Source organism: Hippoglossus hippoglossus, chromosome 23 (assembly GCF_009819705.1).
Source record: "Hippoglossus hippoglossus isolate fHipHip1 chromosome 23, fHipHip1.pri, whole genome shotgun sequence".
In the NCBI taxonomy this organism is placed as follows: Eukaryota; Metazoa; Chordata; class Actinopteri; order Pleuronectiformes; family Pleuronectidae; genus Hippoglossus; species Hippoglossus hippoglossus.
Genome location: NC_047173.1, coordinates 9,190,279 through 9,211,162, shown reverse-complemented (window position 1 = coordinate 9,211,162; position 20,884 = coordinate 9,190,279). Strand labels below are relative to the sequence as shown.

General features: G+C 41.8%; 1 protein-coding gene and 1 long non-coding RNA gene across 3 annotated transcripts; both read right to left on the bottom strand.

The window, feature by feature from the left end:
• Positions 1-796: 796 nt before the first annotated feature.
• Positions 797-7,708, bottom strand: LOC117757503. The gene is made up of 3 exons (XR_004613135.1): positions 6,994-7,708; positions 3,983-3,993; positions 797-809 (listed from the first exon to the last, which is right to left on the bottom strand). It is a non-coding gene; the product is annotated as an uncharacterized LOC117757503 (long non-coding RNA).
• A 532-nt stretch (positions 7,709-8,240) lies between these two features.
• Positions 8,241-20,108, bottom strand: cntn1b (contactin 1b). 2 transcript variants are annotated; one of them, XM_034578716.1, is made up of 24 exons: positions 19,952-20,108; positions 16,432-16,575; positions 16,273-16,308; positions 15,766-15,892; positions 15,483-15,664; positions 14,933-15,028; positions 14,596-14,808; positions 14,412-14,511; positions 14,125-14,309; positions 13,581-13,705; positions 13,370-13,487; positions 13,101-13,251; positions 12,835-12,962; positions 12,553-12,725; positions 12,308-12,431; positions 11,847-12,014; positions 11,555-11,704; positions 11,399-11,469; positions 11,049-11,301; positions 10,823-10,944; positions 9,236-9,425; positions 9,007-9,128; positions 8,733-8,889; positions 8,241-8,646 (listed from the first exon to the last, which is right to left on the bottom strand). In XM_034578716.1, the coding sequence occupies exons 2-24, from the start codon at positions 16,484-16,486 to the stop codon at positions 8,564-8,566; spliced, it is 3,129 nt and encodes a 1,042-aa protein (XP_034434607.1). In that variant the 5' UTR covers positions 16,487-16,575; positions 19,952-20,108; the 3' UTR covers positions 8,241-8,563. The 2 variants fall into 2 exon arrangements, with proteins under 2 accessions (XP_034434607.1, XP_034434608.1); XM_034578717.1 differs by having other exon boundaries at positions 16,432-16,555; positions 19,952-20,088.
• Positions 20,109-20,884: the final 776 nt, after the last annotated feature.

Below are 20,884 nucleotides of genomic sequence, written 5' to 3'. Positions count from 1 at the left end.
TGCCATTTCTGCATCTGGACACGTCCCAATAGCTATTTTTTTAATTCAGAAGTGGAAATCACATGTTTTTGTTGACAGCGGCGCCGGCTGTTTTCACCAAAAGCTGTTGAATCTCGTTGTCTTTGCAAGTTCACATCTTGGTCTGTGTCTTCTACGTAAATGGCTCCTCTTTTTTTTCTTGAGATATTAATGATTTTTTTATTTTTATCATTAAACACACCCATTCATGCCGTAAATCTTCCAGACACTTTCCTGCTGTATTCTCACATGGGCTCACTCAGTCATTATCTGGACATTTTACGAGGGTGCTGACAGGAAAAGTTCGAGAAAATGTCCAAATGTAACAGACTCTGACATTTGCGCTGAGTAATGAAACGTAAACAATGAGCTAATTGGTGCTAAAACACTCAGTAGAGCTGTAAGGAACTGCAGTCGCTCACCATGAGCTTTCCATTTAACGTACATGTGGTCGTTTGATCCATATTTCAAATGAAAATATTCATTACAGCAGGTGTAAAGAACTTTTGTCCAATTATGTTGCACAACTAAAGTTCTTTGCATCTTGGGAAAAACTAAATAACGAGGTGTCCTTGAGTAAGACGTTAAATCCCTGCTCGCAAACACCCTCAGTCTGGATCAGGGCGACAGCTAAATTCAAGATCTAAAAAGTAAAGAACCCCCAGTCTTTGATGACTTCAAGGTTTATACAATCCAAACAGGCGGATCCAAAAGTAGAAACGTGTATCACTCTTAAAAGAGATGGCTTATTAAAGGCTTATTCCTTCAAACAGATGATATTAGCAACTAATCTACTCCCACAGAGGAGCTCTGGTGACATCAGCAAGGAGCGAGCTTAGAGACGCAGCTAATTTGTGTTATGTTCAGGAACAATGGCGAGAGAAGCTTCACTGTGTCATCCGTCAACGACTAATGCAAGGTTGTGGAATCACTTTCTGCTGGGAAATGACAGGACGTGGTACCTATTGTCCGAAAGTCATTCTTTACAGAAAGAAGTATTTTGTCAACGCAGCCTGGCCCTGCTTGGTTCCCTTCTGTAGATCTCGACTTAAACTTCCTCCAGCTTCCACAGCTCGTCCATCACAAAGACAACCATGAACAGCACGCAGATGTTGCACCAACCGTTTTCCACGGGTTTTAATTTAATAAGTGACATTATTACACGACAGGGGCGCAACAAGCATCTTCATGTGAAATGAAACTGGCTGTCCCCTTATGGAGGTTGGTATAGGAACTTACTAAAAAGAAACCCAAACATCTGTTACGCTGCTCATTTTAGCAACCAACTGTGGCATCGTCTGTGGCCTTCTGTAAGTCTCCCGAGGCGTCTACAGCTGACAGATGGCAGCAAAGGGAGCAGTCTATTTGTGTCTAAATATGTGCCCGACTGTGACTGCACGTTCTTCTGCATCCACATATGTACAAACAAATGTTGTGTACCGGTGTCTGCAGAGCTATGTTTTGCAACAGTGCGCTTATGTGGCGACTGGTACCGGCGACACTGAAATGTCTCTGATTTGATATCTGCCAGATTCTCTCCAGGTGTCACAACAGAGTTAAAAAACCACCTCAGGGGAGCAGTCGGAGCTGAAGCTTGGAGATAAACACTGCTGAACTGTGGGGGGAAACAGATGTTTTGTCGGGTGATTGTGAATATTATTATGGATCATGAAGCAACGAGCAGTCTCTATTTGCTAAATGCTTTAGTGACAAGAACAAGCCATGAGCTTAACACCAAACAAAAATAAATTACCGTAATTGATTTTTAAATAATGTCATATTTCTAACGTGTACATATTTGTGTGCGAAGCTGAACGACTCTAGCATCCTTGAAAGTGCTCAAGACTACTTTCAGGTTTTCAGGAAATTTCACCAGGGGGAAAAGGGACATTAAAAAATGCAATGTTCGTCTTTCAGCAGCAACCCCGAGCCATAGTCGAGCCATTAGCATTTTTCACTTACTTAGCATAATTTGATGCCTCTCTAGCTTTGAGCTAGGACCGGTTATTAAAAATGCATCTGTCTCAATTAAGGTGATAACATGTTAACTCTTGAGGCACTTTCACCTTACATGCACACGTCCTACCGCCGGTAGCTGGAGGCAGAAATGCTAATTTCTCATACATTGGGGGTGTTAAGTATGTGGCTTAATTTATGTTTTACCTGGGTTCCAGTTTGAGCAACAACAGTTTGAGCTCGTCCGACTCCTAAAGAAAAGTAACAACCCGAACTCGAAAGGCTTTCTCTTTTGTGTCTGAACCCGATCCAACCCAAGCCTGATGTTTTCCCTGATTACAGCTAGTGCAGTATAAAAAAATCCAGTAGATATCCCAGCCAACGGGACCAAACCCAACCTAGAATATCATTGTGAAATGTTTGTCGAAACCCACACTCGAATTTGAATTGTTACAAACGGGGTGATAATGAATGACAGGTGTCACAGGAGGCACAGGTGTCTATTAATAGACATCACGTATAATGATAATGGAGCAATGCTCAACAACAACAACAACAACATAGTATCTATGCTTATAAATTGGGCGAGGCAGACGCCTGTGACTATAGTACAGTAATACTAGATTCAGCTGCAAACTTGTAATTAGACCTTGCAGTGCTATATCAAACATAGAGAAACCGGAATATGGACGCCATTATTGTTCCTCGTGCATGCTCACAAAGCAACAGGGGGCATGTGCTAAGTGAGCTGTGACTTCATAGTTTCCCAAATATTCTGTTTTACATGTAAACACAGAAGAAAATCTCTGTTTTAGTGGCTTAAAAAGGTGTTTGCGTGTGGACGCGAGGCCCAAGTGGAGGAAACTGTTTGTTTTGCAATATATAATCATAACACATTTTGTTTATATAGTGCATTTAGCAATGCTCAAAGACACTGTAAATTGGTTAACAGAAAATAAACTACAAAATATAAAATACAAATCATTCATCAGACATTAAAAATAGTTAAAAATATTCTTCTGAACAGGGCACGGAAGCCGGCCTTCTTGTTCATCTTAATCTTTAGATCTAAGTATTATTCAACCTCAGAGAGTTTAAAGAACAAGGTTACTGTACTTGTACTTCTTGATTCATTGACCTCTTTTTTTGGGTCACATTTAGCTAGGAGGACCTCTGACCAAACAGACAGGAAGTTTATTACGCAAGAGACACACAAGGAAAGTTGCAAAATGAAATGGGAAACAAAGAAGTACAAAGACAAATCCATCCATCAAAATAAATCAAACCAATTCAATGAATCAAAAGTCCAACTGCAAAATGTCCAACTGGAAAAAATTAACAAAAGGGCAAAACCATGATAATTTTTTGACAAGGATTTTCTCATCTCACTCTTTCGTTAGATATTCATTCGTTGATCATGTTATTTAAAAACTCAGTTCTTAGCCTGCATGATCTGTCAAGGCTTTTACTATTCATCTGCGTTGGAAATTACATTTTACCTAATTTGAATTATTTAAACATAAGACTAATTATTTTATGAATACATCGTATTAGAGCTGTTTCAATTGTTAATAAGAGGTTATAGTGAGTGAGCACAATAAAGGTGATGAATCATTTGACGAGTGCTCTCCTCTTTAATTCTCTACCTGATTGACTGGATAATTATAAATACTGGAGACTGATTATTAGAAGCAGGGACTGCCTTATCCCCTTGAAACCAGTAGGGATGGATTACACCAGGATAGCTGAGACATGATTTGTCAAATATACTCTTCAACTAATCATAAATGAGGGTCAGCATTGCATTGAGCTACATACTGGGCGCCATAAATATTCTTCCAATAGCTGTGGAGATATTTCAGTCTGAATGAAAGTGTTTTTTTTTTGTTTTATGCAGTTGTCCTTGTTTAACTTCAGTGAAGTATTGCATCTGGCTCTTTGAAGAAATGTAACCCAGCAGCCCAACACACCCTCGTCCGCTCTGTTTACTATTGCTGCTACAGATGACGGCCAATGACACTATTATTGGTGTGTTTTGTGGGGGTCTGCCCATTTCCCAATTTCAGCAATCACCCGGGATGAGCTCTGCGGACGTCATTCTGTTGGACTCAAGAGAACTCAAAGAGGATTGGAAACTGTTTTTACTGGCAACAGCGAGGATCCAGTCTGCCAGTTGGAGACAGAGAGAAAGAGAGAGGATTTAATGTGAGCACAAATCTGGCAGGGGGCAAAAAATATACACACACACACACACACAATAGGATGAGCCACACAAAACAACCTGTGTTTTCATTTTCCTGAATTTAGACAGCGCTGTCGGTGGTCGGCTGGCTTCCTGGGAACAATTCCACATTGAAGTTCCCCAATTTAGCCAATGAAGAGGAAAAGCCTTTTAGTGAGAGTAAACAACGCACAGTGGGCAATCAATTCCCCCTCAAAGCCACACAATACAGCTCAAATTGTTTCTTTCGGCCTCGAGGTGAACATTCTTTTTGTTCGCTAATAGCGAGAGAGCACCTACATTAACCATCAGCAGCACCACCCCTAGAAGAGAGGGATGCGTGAAGGAGCTATCCCTCTCGCAAACAGGGTCATAAACTATCCATAGAAGAGGCAATTACTTCCTGATCTGACACCGCAAGCCGTTTCAGCCAATCGAACAGCGGGAGGGGCCTTCAGCGGCGGTCTTACAGGCTGCTAACCAGGTTAGCTGCGCTGCTAACGTTGGGCCAGCTCTGCCACGCCAAATTGGTCCTAGAGATTTACTGGGGCTCTTTCCAAACCCCGGGAGCCACTTGATGTTGCTCAGTAGACTCCTCTGCTGCGCAGGACCAGCAGGAGTGGCTCTTCTAGTGCAGGCTAACTAGCTCGCAATCCAGGGGGGCACTGCCTGATGTATGTGATTTATGGGCCAGTGAGGAGGCTAATGCACGCTGCTTTGCATATGTCCTGGTTTGGCTCCTTGTTGGCTTTTTTCATTTGTAACTGCACTGCACCTGAAGCTTATGCGTTTCCCCCCTTATGTGCTGCAACACTGCTGCTAAATAATAGAACATGTCTCGATTTCAATGCATAATCTGCTGTTGTGCAAAAATCCCACAAAAAATACAGCCACTGGTTTTTAGGTGAGAATGGGTTAATTCAGAGAATGGGGCTTAAAGGGTCAAGAGGATTGGATAAAAAATGCAATGCGAAGATGCAAGGGGCAGGAAATCACACAGGCTGAAGTGGCTCTGAGCACCGAGGACCCCGGCAGCTCTGTTATCAAATCTATCATCAAATGGAAAGGGAATAACCAATGTTATTAATCAGCTGCATCCTGGGAGCTTATACCTACTTTATCTGACACCTGGGATTAGTCTGTCAGAAACAGAGTAAGTTTATAAGACAGAGAAAAAAAATCAGGAGTTTGTTTGCAGTGATTTGTGGGCAACTTGTGTAGCATCAAATACACGATAGAGATGATAAAGGACCTATAGGATATGATTTATTTGTGGATTATCATTACAGATGCATTAAGCTGCATTTTTTATTTTGTAGCCCCTGGAAGTGTTTTTTCTTTTTTTTTTATGATGAATTTCATCTTTAAAAGTATCATATTTCATAACCACGTCATAAGTTTTGTTTGTACTCTGAGTTGCTAGAAACCATATGGAACATACAGAAGTACAATACTTCCTGATGAAAAGTAGTTGATCAGAGGTACATGACATTTTTAGGGAAAGTACAACTACTGGTAGAGGTAGACTTATTGTAAACATTTATTTTTCTCTCATTAATTTTGCTTGATGCGCCTGTTTTTGCTGTGTATTCACTTGTCATTTGTGTTTATGTGCTTTCGGTGTGCTCTGTGCCTTTGTTTGTGTCTGTGCATGAACTTCTGTGTTTTTTTACACGTCTATTTATTATTTGTATGATTTTTGCCGGATGAAAAACAAGCACATTTTCATGTTCAACTAAAAGCAATGGTAATTCATGTGTATTGTCCCTTTGAAAAAGAAATAAATATAAACGTATGAGGAACATTCCTGAACCCAGTTTATCATTCACAGCCGGAGTGCAGGAGTTTAGTTTTCATATGCATCCTTGATTAGGTGAGTTGACCGCATCACCTCTCTTATTTACAGGAACACTCCCGGGGAGGGGGGTGCCTCCTGCACATATCTTACCACAATCTCAACCAGATAAACAAATAAAGTGACAAGCTACAATTGCACTCAGAAGAGCGCACACCTCTGCCAAGTCCCCTTAAACCTAGACAAGCCTTATGCTAAGGCCACATTACATTTCTCAGCTATATTTTATTTGGATCCACATGTAATTGATCCAACACGTTACATTCACCTCAGCCAACCACGTTCACAGCTATCCTGTGGTTCGGTGCCTTGCTCTGCGGCACATTGCACGATACAAACTAAAGGCACACAGTGTGATGCTGCTGTTGTTGTTACCGAGCATGTAACCAAGAATAGGAAGAAACCTGTGTCACAACAACAGGCCCTTCAATATCTTTCTCCTGAAAAACACTCACTCTCCCTCCAGGGAGGACGCACCTTTAGTGCATCTGCCGAGACTGTGCATGAACCACGGCAGCTTTGATTTCACCCTAGCATATGCAAGTAATTTGTTTGAAGGGAAGGAGGTAAAACGGGGTAAAACGCTGGTAATGGAGGGAAGAGGAGAGATAAAAGCCACTCACATGACTATTTACATGGAAAGCACACATAAAAATCCCTTTTGTGTCTATATAAATAATAACAAAAGATGTAAAAATGAAATATGTGCATGTTTTTAACTCAAACCAATAAAACAACATTCCGTGTGAAAACGATGAACATTACTATGATGCTGCCCAAATACAAGGCAAACAAAGACAAATTCCCCAAGTTAATCAGCATGTTTTAGTATGTAGTTTTGGTACATTATCCCAATTCATATTAGATAAAAAACAGAATAATCTTACATTATATTATGTTGAATTTTCTGAACTGATTGATGGCTAACAGCATGTGGATATACTGCCATCTGCTGATTAAAAATCACATTTTACCTTTCATTTTGCAAGCTCTGAGAAAACAAGTCAATAGGACAATACACAGTTGGTTAATATGGTCCGTTTAATGGTTTTGTAGCATGACCAAAAAAAAAAAAAAACTAGCTTGTGTAATACAGTAGTTTCATTAAAATAGTACATTTCTACTGTCAAAAACCATCACTGGTCTCGAAGGGAGTTAACAAAGTGATATGGCTTCCACTGGTGCAGCTACAACTCAAATAGCATCTGCTAATGATTCTGGTGAGGATGTCAAGAAATTCATGTCGTGCAAGCATCCTCTGTACCCGACACCTGGCAACAATAAAAAATGTATAAAAAATAGTGAGACCAACTTATAGAATCTAGTAAAGTTGTGAGTGGTTACGAGTTATGTGCTCCAAAGAGAAATAAATATACACATAAAACAAAATGACACATTATGCAGTTCTTTACAGAGTATTCATTATTCTGAGCATTTGAGTGATTGCTTATCGCTATTAACCAAACTAAAAAAAACACTCTTTGGGTCTAATTCTACACTATTAATGTTTGTCCAACTAATTTAAACAGGAGGGAGCAAATAGAAAATAAAGATAAATGGTGGATGATGTACAGGGCACATTGTGTTGCGAACTTTTTCATTTAACCATCTATCTGAACAGTGTGCAGAATTATCTGCATTATCCTATGTCTTCATTCATTTTGACTTTGGGTTAAACTGAGTATAACATCTAATTCTGACACAGACATTTTAGATCTTCTCTTTAAGGCTACATCCATACTACTACATTAACGATCTCTGTCCACATGAGCGTTTTTGGCTCCGTATTAGTTTTAACCGCCTTCCATACTAACACGCCTGAAAACCCATATCGATGCCGGTGTAAACAGGAAACATTTGGTTGCTAGTTCCGTTCGCGCGAACAATATTTCATCTTCTATGCACGTAAGCAGTTGTATCATTGTAAAATGCAGAATTCAACTGCACAACAGCTGTTAGCAAAGACAACAGGGTCAGCAGCGCTTGTAATTGATTCTCCTTGTTGCGTTCTACACCGGTAGCCGAGGCTATAATGTAATGCAGGTGGTTTTGTTGATGTAACTGAGAAGATCCAATCAGCAAGTGGTTGCATCTACGTCATTGTTTCCAGAGATCTCAGTTCTTCCGTCCAGACTAAAACGCAGACCACCATTTCTACACTTCTCCGTTTTTGCGACTCGTGGAGTCATGTGAGCGTATCCGTAGCATCGTGGATGCGTTTTCAAACGAAAACATAGTAGTGTGGATGTAGCCTGAATTGCAAACACACGTATGCAGGGGTCACATGTTTACTGCATGTATCCTGTAGTTCTTCTAATAAAGTCAACATCTCTAAAAATTGTAAGACTCAATAAATTCTATTTCTGTGAAACAACTGCTTAAAATGTGGCGTTACAGCAGAACAGATGCACGATGTTGGATCTTAACAAGAGTGTTTGGAGGTGAAGCTCGCTTATTAAATCCACTTATCTGCTTTCCAGAGTCTTTATATATACATGTCACTTAAGGAAGGCTTAAATTTCCAATCCCACAATGCACAGTGCCAGCACCACCAAAGATGCCAGGCCTAGATTGGGTGTGATCATCGATGCTTTACCTGAGGAAACAGAAACATCATGAGATGAATGGACTAAGAATACAAAGACAAAAAAATCTCAAACATTAAAATGGTCTTAGTCTCACCCAGAATCTTAATCTTCCTGATTGGTCCATCTCCTCCCTCATAACGACCACGCACCATCAGCTCATAGTCGCCAACCTGAGGCATGGGGAAGTCCATGAAGTGCCAGCCAGTGATGTAGACTTTCCCGTAGATGTAGCCTGACTTTCTGAACATGACCTAGGAAAAATGGGCAGGTTTCAACAAATCCGTTATTGTCATCTTGAATTGTAAATTAGTGTTAGATGTAATTTACATTAGGCTAAAAAAGATAGCAGCAAAACCTTCCACACGCACCTTGTAGTACAGTGGGAATGAAATATCGCCGAACCAGTCGTACTGGATGTGATCCCACCACACATACAGCCACTTTCCTGTCCAAGAGATATAGCGCCACATCCTGGGAGGCTCTGGTGGTGCTGGAATCAAAAAACGTATTTATCAACACCACGTCTGCAAATCATCATAGTAAGATACCTCTAACTGTTGCTGTTTATTGTGATAGGTTGTGAGTAATAGGTCTTACGAGGTCTCTTAGTGAACATCTCACAGTGTTCACCAGGTGGGCCGAGGCCGGCTCCATTGAAGGCACGGACCTCGATGAGGTAGTGCGCGTCTGGCAGCATGTTCTCCAGCCTGGTCTGATTGACTGCAGCTGTAACAAATATGCGATGGGCTCCCGGCTCTGGGTCATCGTACTTTCTCCAGTATTTGACCTGGTTAACAAGACCCATGATGTTTTACACAATGAGAGAATTTCTGAAGCTAACTAGCACTGGCATCATGCCCAAAGTACAGTGGTGATGTGGTGGTAATACTTCTTACAGTGTAATTTGCAGAAGAACTATAACTGGAAACCGGTTACGTCTGTTATGTCGAGAGAAGAATCTTAGCTGTGTCCCAATTCGGGGGCCACGCCTTCTTCAGAGGCTGCATTTGAAGACTGATTGCGTCACAGCGTCACGATGAGGCTGTTCCATTTTAAAGCTAGCTCCTCCAAATGTAGGCACCTGCATCTCAGAGCAACAAAGGCTCCAACATGTGGATCCTTCTCAGGCAAACCTATCCCAGGATTCATTGCGGTTTGGTGAACTGTTCTTTAAAGAGATTATTGAGTTCTGTTGCTTGGCACCAGCGTTAAGGGCGGAGCAAGCTGGTGACGCCGATCATTGTGTTCAGCCCTCCCGGTCTACGGCCTCTGAAGTGGGACAATATCTCTCTGGCTAAGTACAATTGATAAGGTTGCTATTAGCCTAGCAGTTTTACAGCAGTTGCAGTTTAGCAGACTGCTAATATTACATCCCGGGTTTTGTCTGATCTTTGACGAAACTATTATCGACAGTCATCATTTATCTACTCCCCCACTGTGATTACCGATCTGGGATTTGTTAATTTAGTTTCTGTGTAATCAGTTTACTGCTAATCAAGCTAGCCTCCAAATTAGCCCATTGAGGCAAATGTGTTACTAATACAACAATCTAACATTCTTTAGTGCATGTTTACTGGCAGTATTAAGTACTGGGTCGTTCTCCCTACAGAGACATAATGTTGGTCTTTCTTTGCTGAGATTTAGTTTAGTTTTAGCAAGAGGACAATATAATTAATTTGTACAGAGCCAAACACTAAGTCTCCAGTAACAAACCGTGCACATTGATTGGCAATCTGTGCCAATCCGTGGGCATGGATTTGCAATATTAGGAATCCCAGAGCATGGTTTATAATGCACAGATTGCAAAATTGGGGGTAAATTTGACAGCCAAGCTCATCTATACTTTTGTGAATCTAGTTATCTTATAAATGTACCAATTTTTTTAATAATATTGAATCTACTGTTTATGCAAATTTTCCTTATTTGGTTTAGATAAAGGTTTTTAGCTGTTTTTCTGCTGCCTCCATGGATTGTAAAACCAAAAAGCGATTAATTGATATTTGCCAATAAATAAACATAGCTACATCTTAATATGCCAACACTTCAGTAGCCTTGTAACCTGAAACAAGTTGTATAATTTCTGTTGGAACACAGAATCAAAGGCAGCTGGGCTTAACAATGTAAATGTGTAAAGTTGTAGATAGAAATCTTGAGTTGGTTTGTGGGCTGCTTAAAGCTTTATACCTGGTATCCCTCAATGTACTGTTGCAGGCCTGTTCCAGTATCGACCACTGGTAACCACCACACCAGGGCTTCAGTGGAGGACACCGGCCTGGCATAGACGTCTGTCGGAGACTCTATAGGTACTGGAGAAATCAGAGAAAAGAAAAAGGTTGGTCATCTGCTCAGGGTTTAGTGTCCCCACTAAATCTGAGGAACCCAAACTGAAACAAACAAAACAAAAATGTACCATCTCGTGGGTAGTAGATGACTTTGGTGAGGCTGTACGGTCCGTCTCCTTTCACGTTAAAGGACTTGACCTTCACCTGAAACTCTCGCACCTGGAAGTCTTCCTCAGTGGGAATGAAATAGGTGTCTCTGTGGACGTAACGCCTCGTCTCAGGGTCCGAGATGGTCTTGTACCACCAGTCGTAAGCGTCGTGAGGCTTAAACGCGACAATGTAGCCAAACTTCTTGCCGTAGAAATACCACGGCTCCACAGGCTAAAGGTCAGGAGTAGAAAGAGAGAAAATAAACTAGTTTTGGCACATGAAAAAGTCAAAATCTTGATAGCGTCACATGATGTGAGGGGCTACTTACTGTCCATGTAATCACAATCTCGCCATTTCTGCCTCCATAGCCTGCTACATCAGTGGGTGAAATCACTGGAGCTGAAAAGAAAAGGGTCTATCTTAGTTTTTCCTCCACAACTTTCCTGATTATAAAATACATCAAATATTAGTGTTTTGTTCTTACAAGCATCCCAGGTTTTGATCTTGAGGGAGGGGATGCTGGCCTCTCCGGAACCATACTCATTGGTGGCGATGATCCTGAACTGATACTCCATCCAGGGGAACAGGTCCGTCACCTCTACCTTCTCAAAGCTGCCGTCAACAACGGTTGGAGCTGAGAGACATGACAGGCACCCAAGACAAATTATGTACTAAAAAAAAATCTGTCTCATATGCAGGTGGATATGAGATTTAAGGATACGGTTGCTCCAACTGTGGAGCGAGCAGGCCCCCTACTGGTTGAGAGCAGTACTCACAGGTGCTGGCATCCTTCCAGTCATCCTCATACAGAGCCCAGTACTGCCTGGTCTGAATGGTGTAGTAAAGAATGGGGCTGTTATGTTCTGCTCCTTTACTCCACAAAAGCTTCACCCACGTGTCCCCGATCTCATCAATACGGATCACACCAGGGGGACCAGGAACACCTGGATTAGAAGAAGGTTGAGAAAAGAGATCAGATAATGGAATAATAATAAACTGTATTTCTATAGCACTTATCTAAACAAGTTTACAAAGTCATTTACAAAATACATGGTAATAAAACAAGACAAATAAAATAATTTAAAAAAAACAACACCCATCAAAAAGTCAGACATTAAAAGGCTTTCTTGTACGATATGTTTGAAAAATGTTAGTGAACATTTCAACAAAATGAACAAAAACAATCAGACAGTCTTGGGGCCGATCGTGATCAAAGGAAAACGTTGCTGGTACTGACCTACGATCTTGAGGTCAGCGTACGCTGTATCGTTGTCCACAACCGTCTGAGCCGTGCAGGTGTAACGACCCTCGTGCCAAATCTGGACGTTGTTTATTCTAAGGTCACCGGTGCCATCTTCAGTCTGGACGACCGGGAGGAAGAGGAAGGGAGAGAGATATGAAGAAGGAAATACATCTGTCATGTTCCCAACTGTGAGACATCTGACAGATTAAAAATGGGGCGAGGAGGAACCATCACCCTACCATAACACGTTCATAGTGTTGCCACTCCGAGTCAAAGTCGATGACTCTGAAATCTATGGCCCAGATGAAGGTGATGTCCAGCATGGGGTCGTATGATGCAGTGCACTTGAGAATGACCTCATCGCCAACCTTGACCTCAGTGTCTTCAGGAGCCTCCGTGATGCTGGTCGCCTCTAAGTGTTAAAAAAAAGTACTATATTTAAATATGCAGAAATATGTAAAAACATGTTATTAAATATGTTGAGAATACAAAAGTGCAGTACGTAAAGTAAGCACATTAACCTGTAATGGTGAGATAACCAGAGCTGTTGGCCTTCCCTCTGTCGTTCTCGACAAAGCAGTTATAGGTGCCCTCATCATTTTTGGTGGCATTGAAGATCTCCAGAGTCCCATCAAACAGGATGGAAATGCTAAAAATGAATGTAATTAAAAAAGCAAGTCAGCAGAAGACTAATGAAAATCAACTATCTTCCAGTGCTACACTGTTTTAAATTCTTATTATTGCAGCGTCATTATGTCCAATCTTTCCTCCTATGACTTGTACTGACCGTGAATTGTTAAAGAGCAGCTCTTTGTCCTTTGTCCACGTGAACCGAGGCCTGGGAGCCGCTCGGGGTTTGCACTCGATCACCACTCGTCCGTCTCTGGCTCCAAGAAGCTGCTTCTTTACGGGGTTAAACTCAAATGTGGGAGCGCAGGCTGGAGGGAGGTTAGAGAGCAAGGATCATTCAGTTGGTGAAAGCTTTGAATACTCTATTTTGTAAACTAGTATATAATAAGACATTATGAGTGTAGATGTTTGGGGGGGGGGGCTCACCTATGACTCGCAGCTCGGCATTGGCATATTTGATGCCCCAGTAATTCTCAGCAATACACTGGTACATCCCAGAGTCATCAAAAGTCAGACTTGAAAACTTCAGCTCACCTTTACCATACTGCGACAAAACAAAAAGCATGAAATACTTAAAACGCACAACTAAAGCCAAGCAGATACAGAATAAATCTAATTATAAATGTTGAGTTTTCACCATATATCCGTCTTTGTACCAGCGGATGAAAGGGAAGGGCTTCCCTGAGGCCACGCAGCGCATGGTGTGCTCGGAGCCGATGTCGATCTGAGTGTTGTTGAGGGTCTCAGCCCACTCTGGGGCAGCTAAAAAGGACAAAACATTTATATGGCCTTGAACATTTCCTTAAGTTCCACTTCTTGCCTTGGTGTTGACCTGTTGGACAATTGCTGTGAAAATGAGGACTGGAATGAATAGACTAGATTTATGTTCTTTAACAAAGGTTTTCACCTTTCACAAACTTTGGATTATTTTGACAATGTTGAAGCGTCATGGAGATCTTTGCAAACTTGAACCTAACATTAATGAATGTGTACTGAAGTAAAAAAGTTGGACCAACTTAAAAAACAAGATTTCACTTGGTTACACACAAATATATAAAGTTTGCTCAACTTAAAGAAACACTAAGTTGGTTTTATACCTTCAAATAGTGAAGTAACGAATATCGCTGGTCTTTATAAAACTGTACTTTGCAGAATCTAATGCTTGAAATAGCTTTACTTACACTCCACATAGAGCCAGGCCTTGTGCCAGTCCTTCCCTTTAGTGTTGATGGCTTCGCACTCGTATCCTCCCACATCCTCGTACTGCACATTGTACAAATGAAGCGCGGCTCCGGATTCACTGATCTCGTGAGTTGCTGGGAGGTCTGTGGCGTCCACCTTCCTCCAAACAATATAAGGGATGGGACTGAACAGACAGAGAAACATTAGAGCAACAAATAACTGCTCATCATCACATTAAAAGGTCCCTGCTCTACGTGAAAGCACTCTGTGTCCTTAAATGACTTACTTTCCCAGAGCAAAGCACTCTAATGTAATATTAGAGGCCAACATGGCAGTAGTATCTGGGAACTTCACCCTGATGTCTGCAGGGTACTTCCTTTCCTCCCCTAAGGCCAACAAAAACAGTAAATTACATTCAAATTTTAAAAAAGGCTTTTAGACTTGTTTTAGATGCGGCTACTATCACCAACCCTCATCGGGGGGTGAAGGGATGAGGGGGATGAACTTGGAGAAGACACTCTGCCCGGTGATGGGACTGGAAACGTAGCAGGAGTAGTTTCCTGCATCCTGAGCCTCCACCTTGGAGATGTACAGGTTCCCTGTCTGCTGGGAAACGAATCGGCGGCGATCTGTGTTCAGGAAAACTGGGAACTCGTTGAAGATCCAGCGGTAGGTCACCGCCTCTGGAGGAGAATGAGGAAAATGTTTGTGGACGCATACTAAATTCCTCTTTACAAATATCAAAAATGATTACATGCAGAAAAAAAGATGGAGCCATGTGATGAAGACATAATAATAGGCACATACTGGGCCAGGCTTTTGGAGGTGCACACAGCAGAACTGCTCCCTGTCCTTCTTTGATGTAAACTGGAGTTCTCTCCTCGTCAGAAAACTCCTCCAAAACTACACAGCAGATAAGGATCATTATTATAAAAAAAATATTAACCATAAAATAGAATTTGTAATACGCAAATGAATATAACAGGAAACTACAGATATATTTAAAGGATTACTCAATTGCTCAAATTTAATAATTGTGTTAATAAATACATTTGTATTTCTTTTTTTTAATCTCCGTAAAATATCAACTTTATTTATGCTGTAATTTTATGGAAAGTGTTTTTACTATCAGATCTCTTACAGGATTCTTTACACTGTAATTTCGGCAAATACCTTTGATTTATGAAGAGATAGAAACAAGGCAACTAAAGAGACATTTTTCTAGTCGCTTTTAGAGAGCATAAAGTGAATATGAAAGAAAAATAAAAGCCTAAACCATAGGACGAAAAAACATAAGACGTGGAGGAACACCAAGTATCGGCACCCTGCGAGATAGAAATAAGGTTTATATACTCACATCCAAACTTGACCCTAGCCTCCTTGCTAATGACAGTGCCGTAGATGTTCTTGGCCACGCACACGTACGTGCCGGCGTGCTTCTTCTGTCTGGGGTTGGTGATGACCAGGTTCCCCCCCACCAGGCTGTAGAACTCATCTGGCTGCTCCATCAGCTTGATCTCCCAGTTATCACGACGCCACCTAGCAGCGGTACAAACACAGCACATGATCTATTTATTGTGTACAAATAGTGGCACAGTAACATATGTATATATTGTCATGAATGAAAATCTTTGTGTAACCTGTATGAAGCTGGTGGGTTTGACCGAGCCCTGCAGTTCATGGAGATTCTGTTGTCGGGTGAGTCCTCAGAGTAAACCACATCCACCGGCTCCTCCTCAAAGATGGGACCATAACCGGTTGCATCATCTGGAAAAATCAAATGACTTTCAGCCAATGTACAAACTAGAATTACCGCCCAGTGGTTGTGAAGCCCACATGACCTTGACCATCCAAATCTAGTCAGTTAATCCTTGAGTAAGTAGAACATTTTAAATAATTATTTCTTAAGAAAATACGTTGTTAGGTGACATGGGCCCTAAAAATAATTAATTAAAGTTTCTGGTGATCACCAGATAGGGCTGGGCGAAATTACTTTGAATCAATATCACAATTATTTTAAACTTTTACCTTGATTACGATTAATGAACGATTATTTTATGTTCCGTTTGTGTTCACGAGAATGGAACGGGTGGGTAACCTGCGGCCACAGTGCAGAGGCATAAACATTTTCAATAAAATGAACTCACCTCCATAAATTCTTGGCTCACCAAAGAGAACCGCCTCTACAAGTGGAAAAGAAAAATCTTTGCATCAGTCAATGGTGTACAAGGCTTCCACTTGTTCCGAATAGTACAGTTTCATTATATCACTTTGAGGAGCAGGTGTTCTATCTTCAGGTGTCTGACCTGTGATGGAGATGGAGGAGCAGAGGGCCAGGAGCAGCAAACCAGCGGAGGCCATGGTGGTCAACAGACTGACTTACTGCAGGTGCACGAGTCAGGCGGGCGGAAACAGGGACACGGACAAAACGTGGATGAACCGGGCGTGAACTGGAGAGACAAGACACAAAGATTTTAGACAGAGAAAAAGCATCAGAGCTTTTAAATGTTTTGTCACCTTTCCTTGCTGTGTCAGTGTATTTTTCTAAAAACAGATCCAACAGTCCCCTCATGAAGCACAATTAAAGTGACAAGAACCAGATTTTTATTTGGATCTGCACCAACAAGATCCATTCATTATTCTCTGGAAAATCAATAAAATGTTTAAGAAACACTCCCTTTCTCTTACTATTAAAGAAAGTGAAAAGAATTCTCGGATCAATTTTAGCAGTTCTTGTTTGTGTCATGCCCCACCCCTCCAAAAGATTCCATGGAAATAGTTGAGTAGCTTTTGTATAATCCTGCAAACAAACAAACAAACAGACAAAATCATAACCGCCTTGGCAGAGGTAAATAAAACATGTGATCCTTCAAATATAAAACCAGAGTGTCGACAGTATATGGATTTTCCACACCAAAAAACAGATTGAGCACAGTACTTGCTGGAAAACCCTCTTGTGCCTATAAATGTTTCAGGATGTGAGTGACTCAGCAGAATACAGCGAACAGCGAGAGCAGAGCAGGCACAAGGACGCACGCGCACCTGCTGATGAGCACGAGCCTTCACTGCATGCGTGTATGTGCACGTCGGGGAAAAAACGCAAGGTGCAACTCTGCAGCAGACAGCCCCTGCTGTGTCCGTCACACATGCTTACACATCACTTCTGCAGGGACGGAACGTGAGCTGCCACAGCGTTTCACCGTCAAACAGGATGCACAGGGAGAGACAGAGGGCACGACATACAAGATGCTCAAGAGCTTTTCAAAAATAATTTGGATGTGGGAATTCCGATGTGGTAAACGCTTGGAATTTGCAGCCCTAAGATGTGTACCACTTCATGTCCGACCTGACATTAACACAACATTGGCCCCATCTCTACCCTGCTACACTGGGATTCCAATCAAGTTTCTACATAAAAGACACTCAAAGAAAGTGTGCATCTTAAATGCGGTCGATTTTTCAGTGTGTGTGGTGGATGGACACTATTCTCCCACAATTCAGTGCCCAAGAGGAAGTGGAGGAGATTGTCAAAACTGAAGAACAAATTGTGAGTAGGAATTTCATTAAAATTGCATTTTGATAAACTTCTGACCTTATTTCCTGTTGGTTTAAAATTATACAGTATGTTGCTGTAGTGAGTATGTAGTTGAAACTATGCAATTATTATGTTGATTGTGATGGAGCGAAGGTCACAAAAATCCCTCACAGCAACATTGTTTTGGCCCAGATCTGGCTCACACACCGTCACACTACCACACTGTCACACGGCCCACATACAGCGTGGAATGAAGACACTTCTGTTTGCCAGATCTAGGCCACAAGAAAGTCATGGCAATACCGCATGTCAACCAAAGGAGGCCCAAATTTGTTTTGTGCCATATTTCCACAATAAGGCCAGAGGTGCCGCCTCATTGACTAAAGTGGCAATGCTCATTCTAAACCATGAATGGGACCCCAATACCAAAGCCTGATTCTGAACTGAATTCAACAGATAGCTGAAACTGCATAGGCAGGGCTCATCAAAATATAGCTAACAGTTCAAAAATCTAGATATGGAGGTTATGTTTTCACCCCTGTCTGTTGGTTGGTTTGCTTGCGACCAGGATTACGCAAAAACTACTCAACAGATTGATGACCATGAAATGTTGTGTAGGGGTGGGGCGTGATACAAGGAAGAACGCATACAATTTAGGATCAGATCAATTTCCATTCAAACCTTGAAATCACATATAGTTGGGGCGTGGTCCTTGCTGGTGAAAATGTACTTAAATACACTATTAACTTTGACACAACAAATACTGCGACCTTCTGCAGCGGCCGTCCCCTAAACCAGTGCCTCTACATCCTGCAGTAAAGCTTGCAGCGAAGTCTCACGGCAATTCCCTGAGTCATTCTGGATGTGGGAAGTAGGAGGGAGAAGAAAAGGAGGATAATAACAAGCTACAGCTCAGGAAGAAAATATATATATATATATATATACACACACAGACTGGCACCTCAGCAGCCATGTCTGTGTCGAGAGAGAGAGAGAGAGGCAAAGGCATACAGGCAGTGAACAGTGCATTGTCATACAGAGGCTGCAGCGCTGTCTCCTCATGTGCACTCCTGATGACTCAACACTAACATCAGTACAGTGTCCCAGCACTTGGCTGCAAATATCCCGCATTGTTACGGCTGTGTTTTTGGAAAATGGCGTAAGAGCACCGCATCCCAGGTCAAATTCAAAAGACGCACAAGCCTCCATGGCACGTTTATGCACAGCTTTGGCTTTACACAGATTACAGTGGCAGCAGCAATCTGTCCCACCAGTGACTCTGATCATTTCATCAGAGCGTGTTTTCATGCGTCCCCCCCCCCCTGGCCAGTAATCCCATCACAGATCCTCTTTGGTACCGAAAATTTAGGTCAGCACATGTATTAAGCCCTTTGTCTGGGCGACTGAATAAACAGGGTTTGCTGTGGTTTGGTGACTGCATTTGACATTTTTACAGTCGTGTTTGAATTCTGCCATATCGGGAATCCCATCAATCTTTTCTGTTTTGTTTGTCGGATTAGATTTATTTTTCGCAAATGTGCAGCTTTTCTGCATCACAAGAGTCTGAATGTGACATGAACACACTCAGGCCTGATGTTGAGGATGTGGGATTGCAAGATAAGATAAGATAAACCAGCAATGAGATGAATCGTGACCCTGAAACATTTGATTTGGAGCAAATAATGAAATGGGAAAATGTTAAAAAAAAGATAAAAGGTACAAGACTGTGTACATATTTTTAAAAATGATGTTGAGGGATATGTGAATTAATCAGTGCTGCAATATTTAATTGCAGATTTGTCTTGAATCAAACATATTTGGGACTTAATGATAACTTTGATGAGTCAATAGCTATATTATTGAATACAGTGCAGACAAATCTTTAAGCCGTTGCTCTCTTGCCCATGAAGGACAGTTCGGCCTTTACCCAAAACATGCCCATGGTGCATCCAGCACCTCCCCTGCGCACTTTGCGCACCGATCCCAGATCTGACACTTTTACCTTGCGTTTGTTTCAGCATGTGCAGCGCAGCTTGTTTCAAACAGTGCTCATTTGGTCGGAGAAGTCCCTTCTACAGCGCCTTACATCACTTCACCAATCCCGATGACGACAGAGCGGCACCGGTAATCCACTGTTCTGCAATGCGGTACTCCTGTGCCCCCCCCCCCCCCCCGCCCGCCCGGTCCATTTCTGCACCACGGAGCTCCACACGTCCCCGTCTTCACTTTACTCTCCAGACATAAGAGCCACTTTGCTCACGCACACGCTCTCATTGCGTTGTCTCTCTTACCTTTGCGGCGAAATGAGGGGAGATTTCAATAAACTGTCCGCATGGCACACCTGCAGCCGAACCGCACCGTCCTGCAGCAGTCCGCCTCCACCCACCGGGGCGTCCAGCTCTGCTTAACTTTTCCATTGGATGAGAGGGGATGAGCATCACCTCTGGGTGGCAGAGAGGCTGCGGCTGGCTGCGATTGGTCCATGAGAGAGGGAGGATGCGAGAATGCGAGCATCATCACCATCATCGTCGTCATGCTGCTCAAGGGCGGATCCGGCGGCACTGGCCCCGACTCATTGAGAATAAATAAAAACATTAATAAAACATGAAGAAATGTTTATATATGAAGAAAAGTACACATTGTGCTTTAAAAAGGATACATCTTCAAAATATATTCAGTGATGTGTGACTTTGTTCAAAGCTACAGAGCTAACAGTAAACAATTTATTTTATCTTGTGTTATGTGCATGATTTCTTGCTGCTGTAACAGGAATTTCCCAGTTTGGGATCACTACAGTACATCTATCTCGATCAAAGTAGTGGACCGATACACTGATGGGAAGTTACATTGCCATCCCTAAAACTAAATCATTAATGTGGGTTTAAAATATTCTGCAAAGGAATCTTCACCTGAGACCATTTATCAGTTTACACAGTAGCGATGGTAGCAATCGCAACAGCACTACAGTGGATAGAAGAGTTACAAATTAAGAAGGTTGTTTTGTGTACAGATCCATGCTCAGCATTATTGTCATTACAGTCATTTTCATCTAATAGTAGGAAAGATTTAGTTCATGACATATTTTAGACTCTATACACCTCAAAATATGAATATTGTGATAACTTTAGTTAATACCAGGACACAGAGGAATAAAGGGCAAAGAAAGGGTGGATTTATCAAGCACTAAATCACAAAGAGGTCATAGACATTTCATTTAGTAAATC

Bases quoted from the DNA above. Each gene is read 5' to 3' on its own strand.
- cntn1b (XM_034578716.1), bottom strand. From the start codon at position 16,486: ATGGCCTCCGCTGGTTTGCTGCTCCTGGCCCTCTGCTCCTCCATCTCC. The intron at 14,512-14,595 runs GTTGGTGATAGT...TGTTGGCCTTAG, and splicing joins CCCTTCACCCCCCGATGAGG to GGGAGGAAAGGAAGTACCCT. The intron at 8,890-9,006 runs GTGCGTGTGGAA...CATTTTTCCTAG, and splicing joins CATTCCCACTGTACTACAAG to GTCATGTTCAGAAAGTCAGG.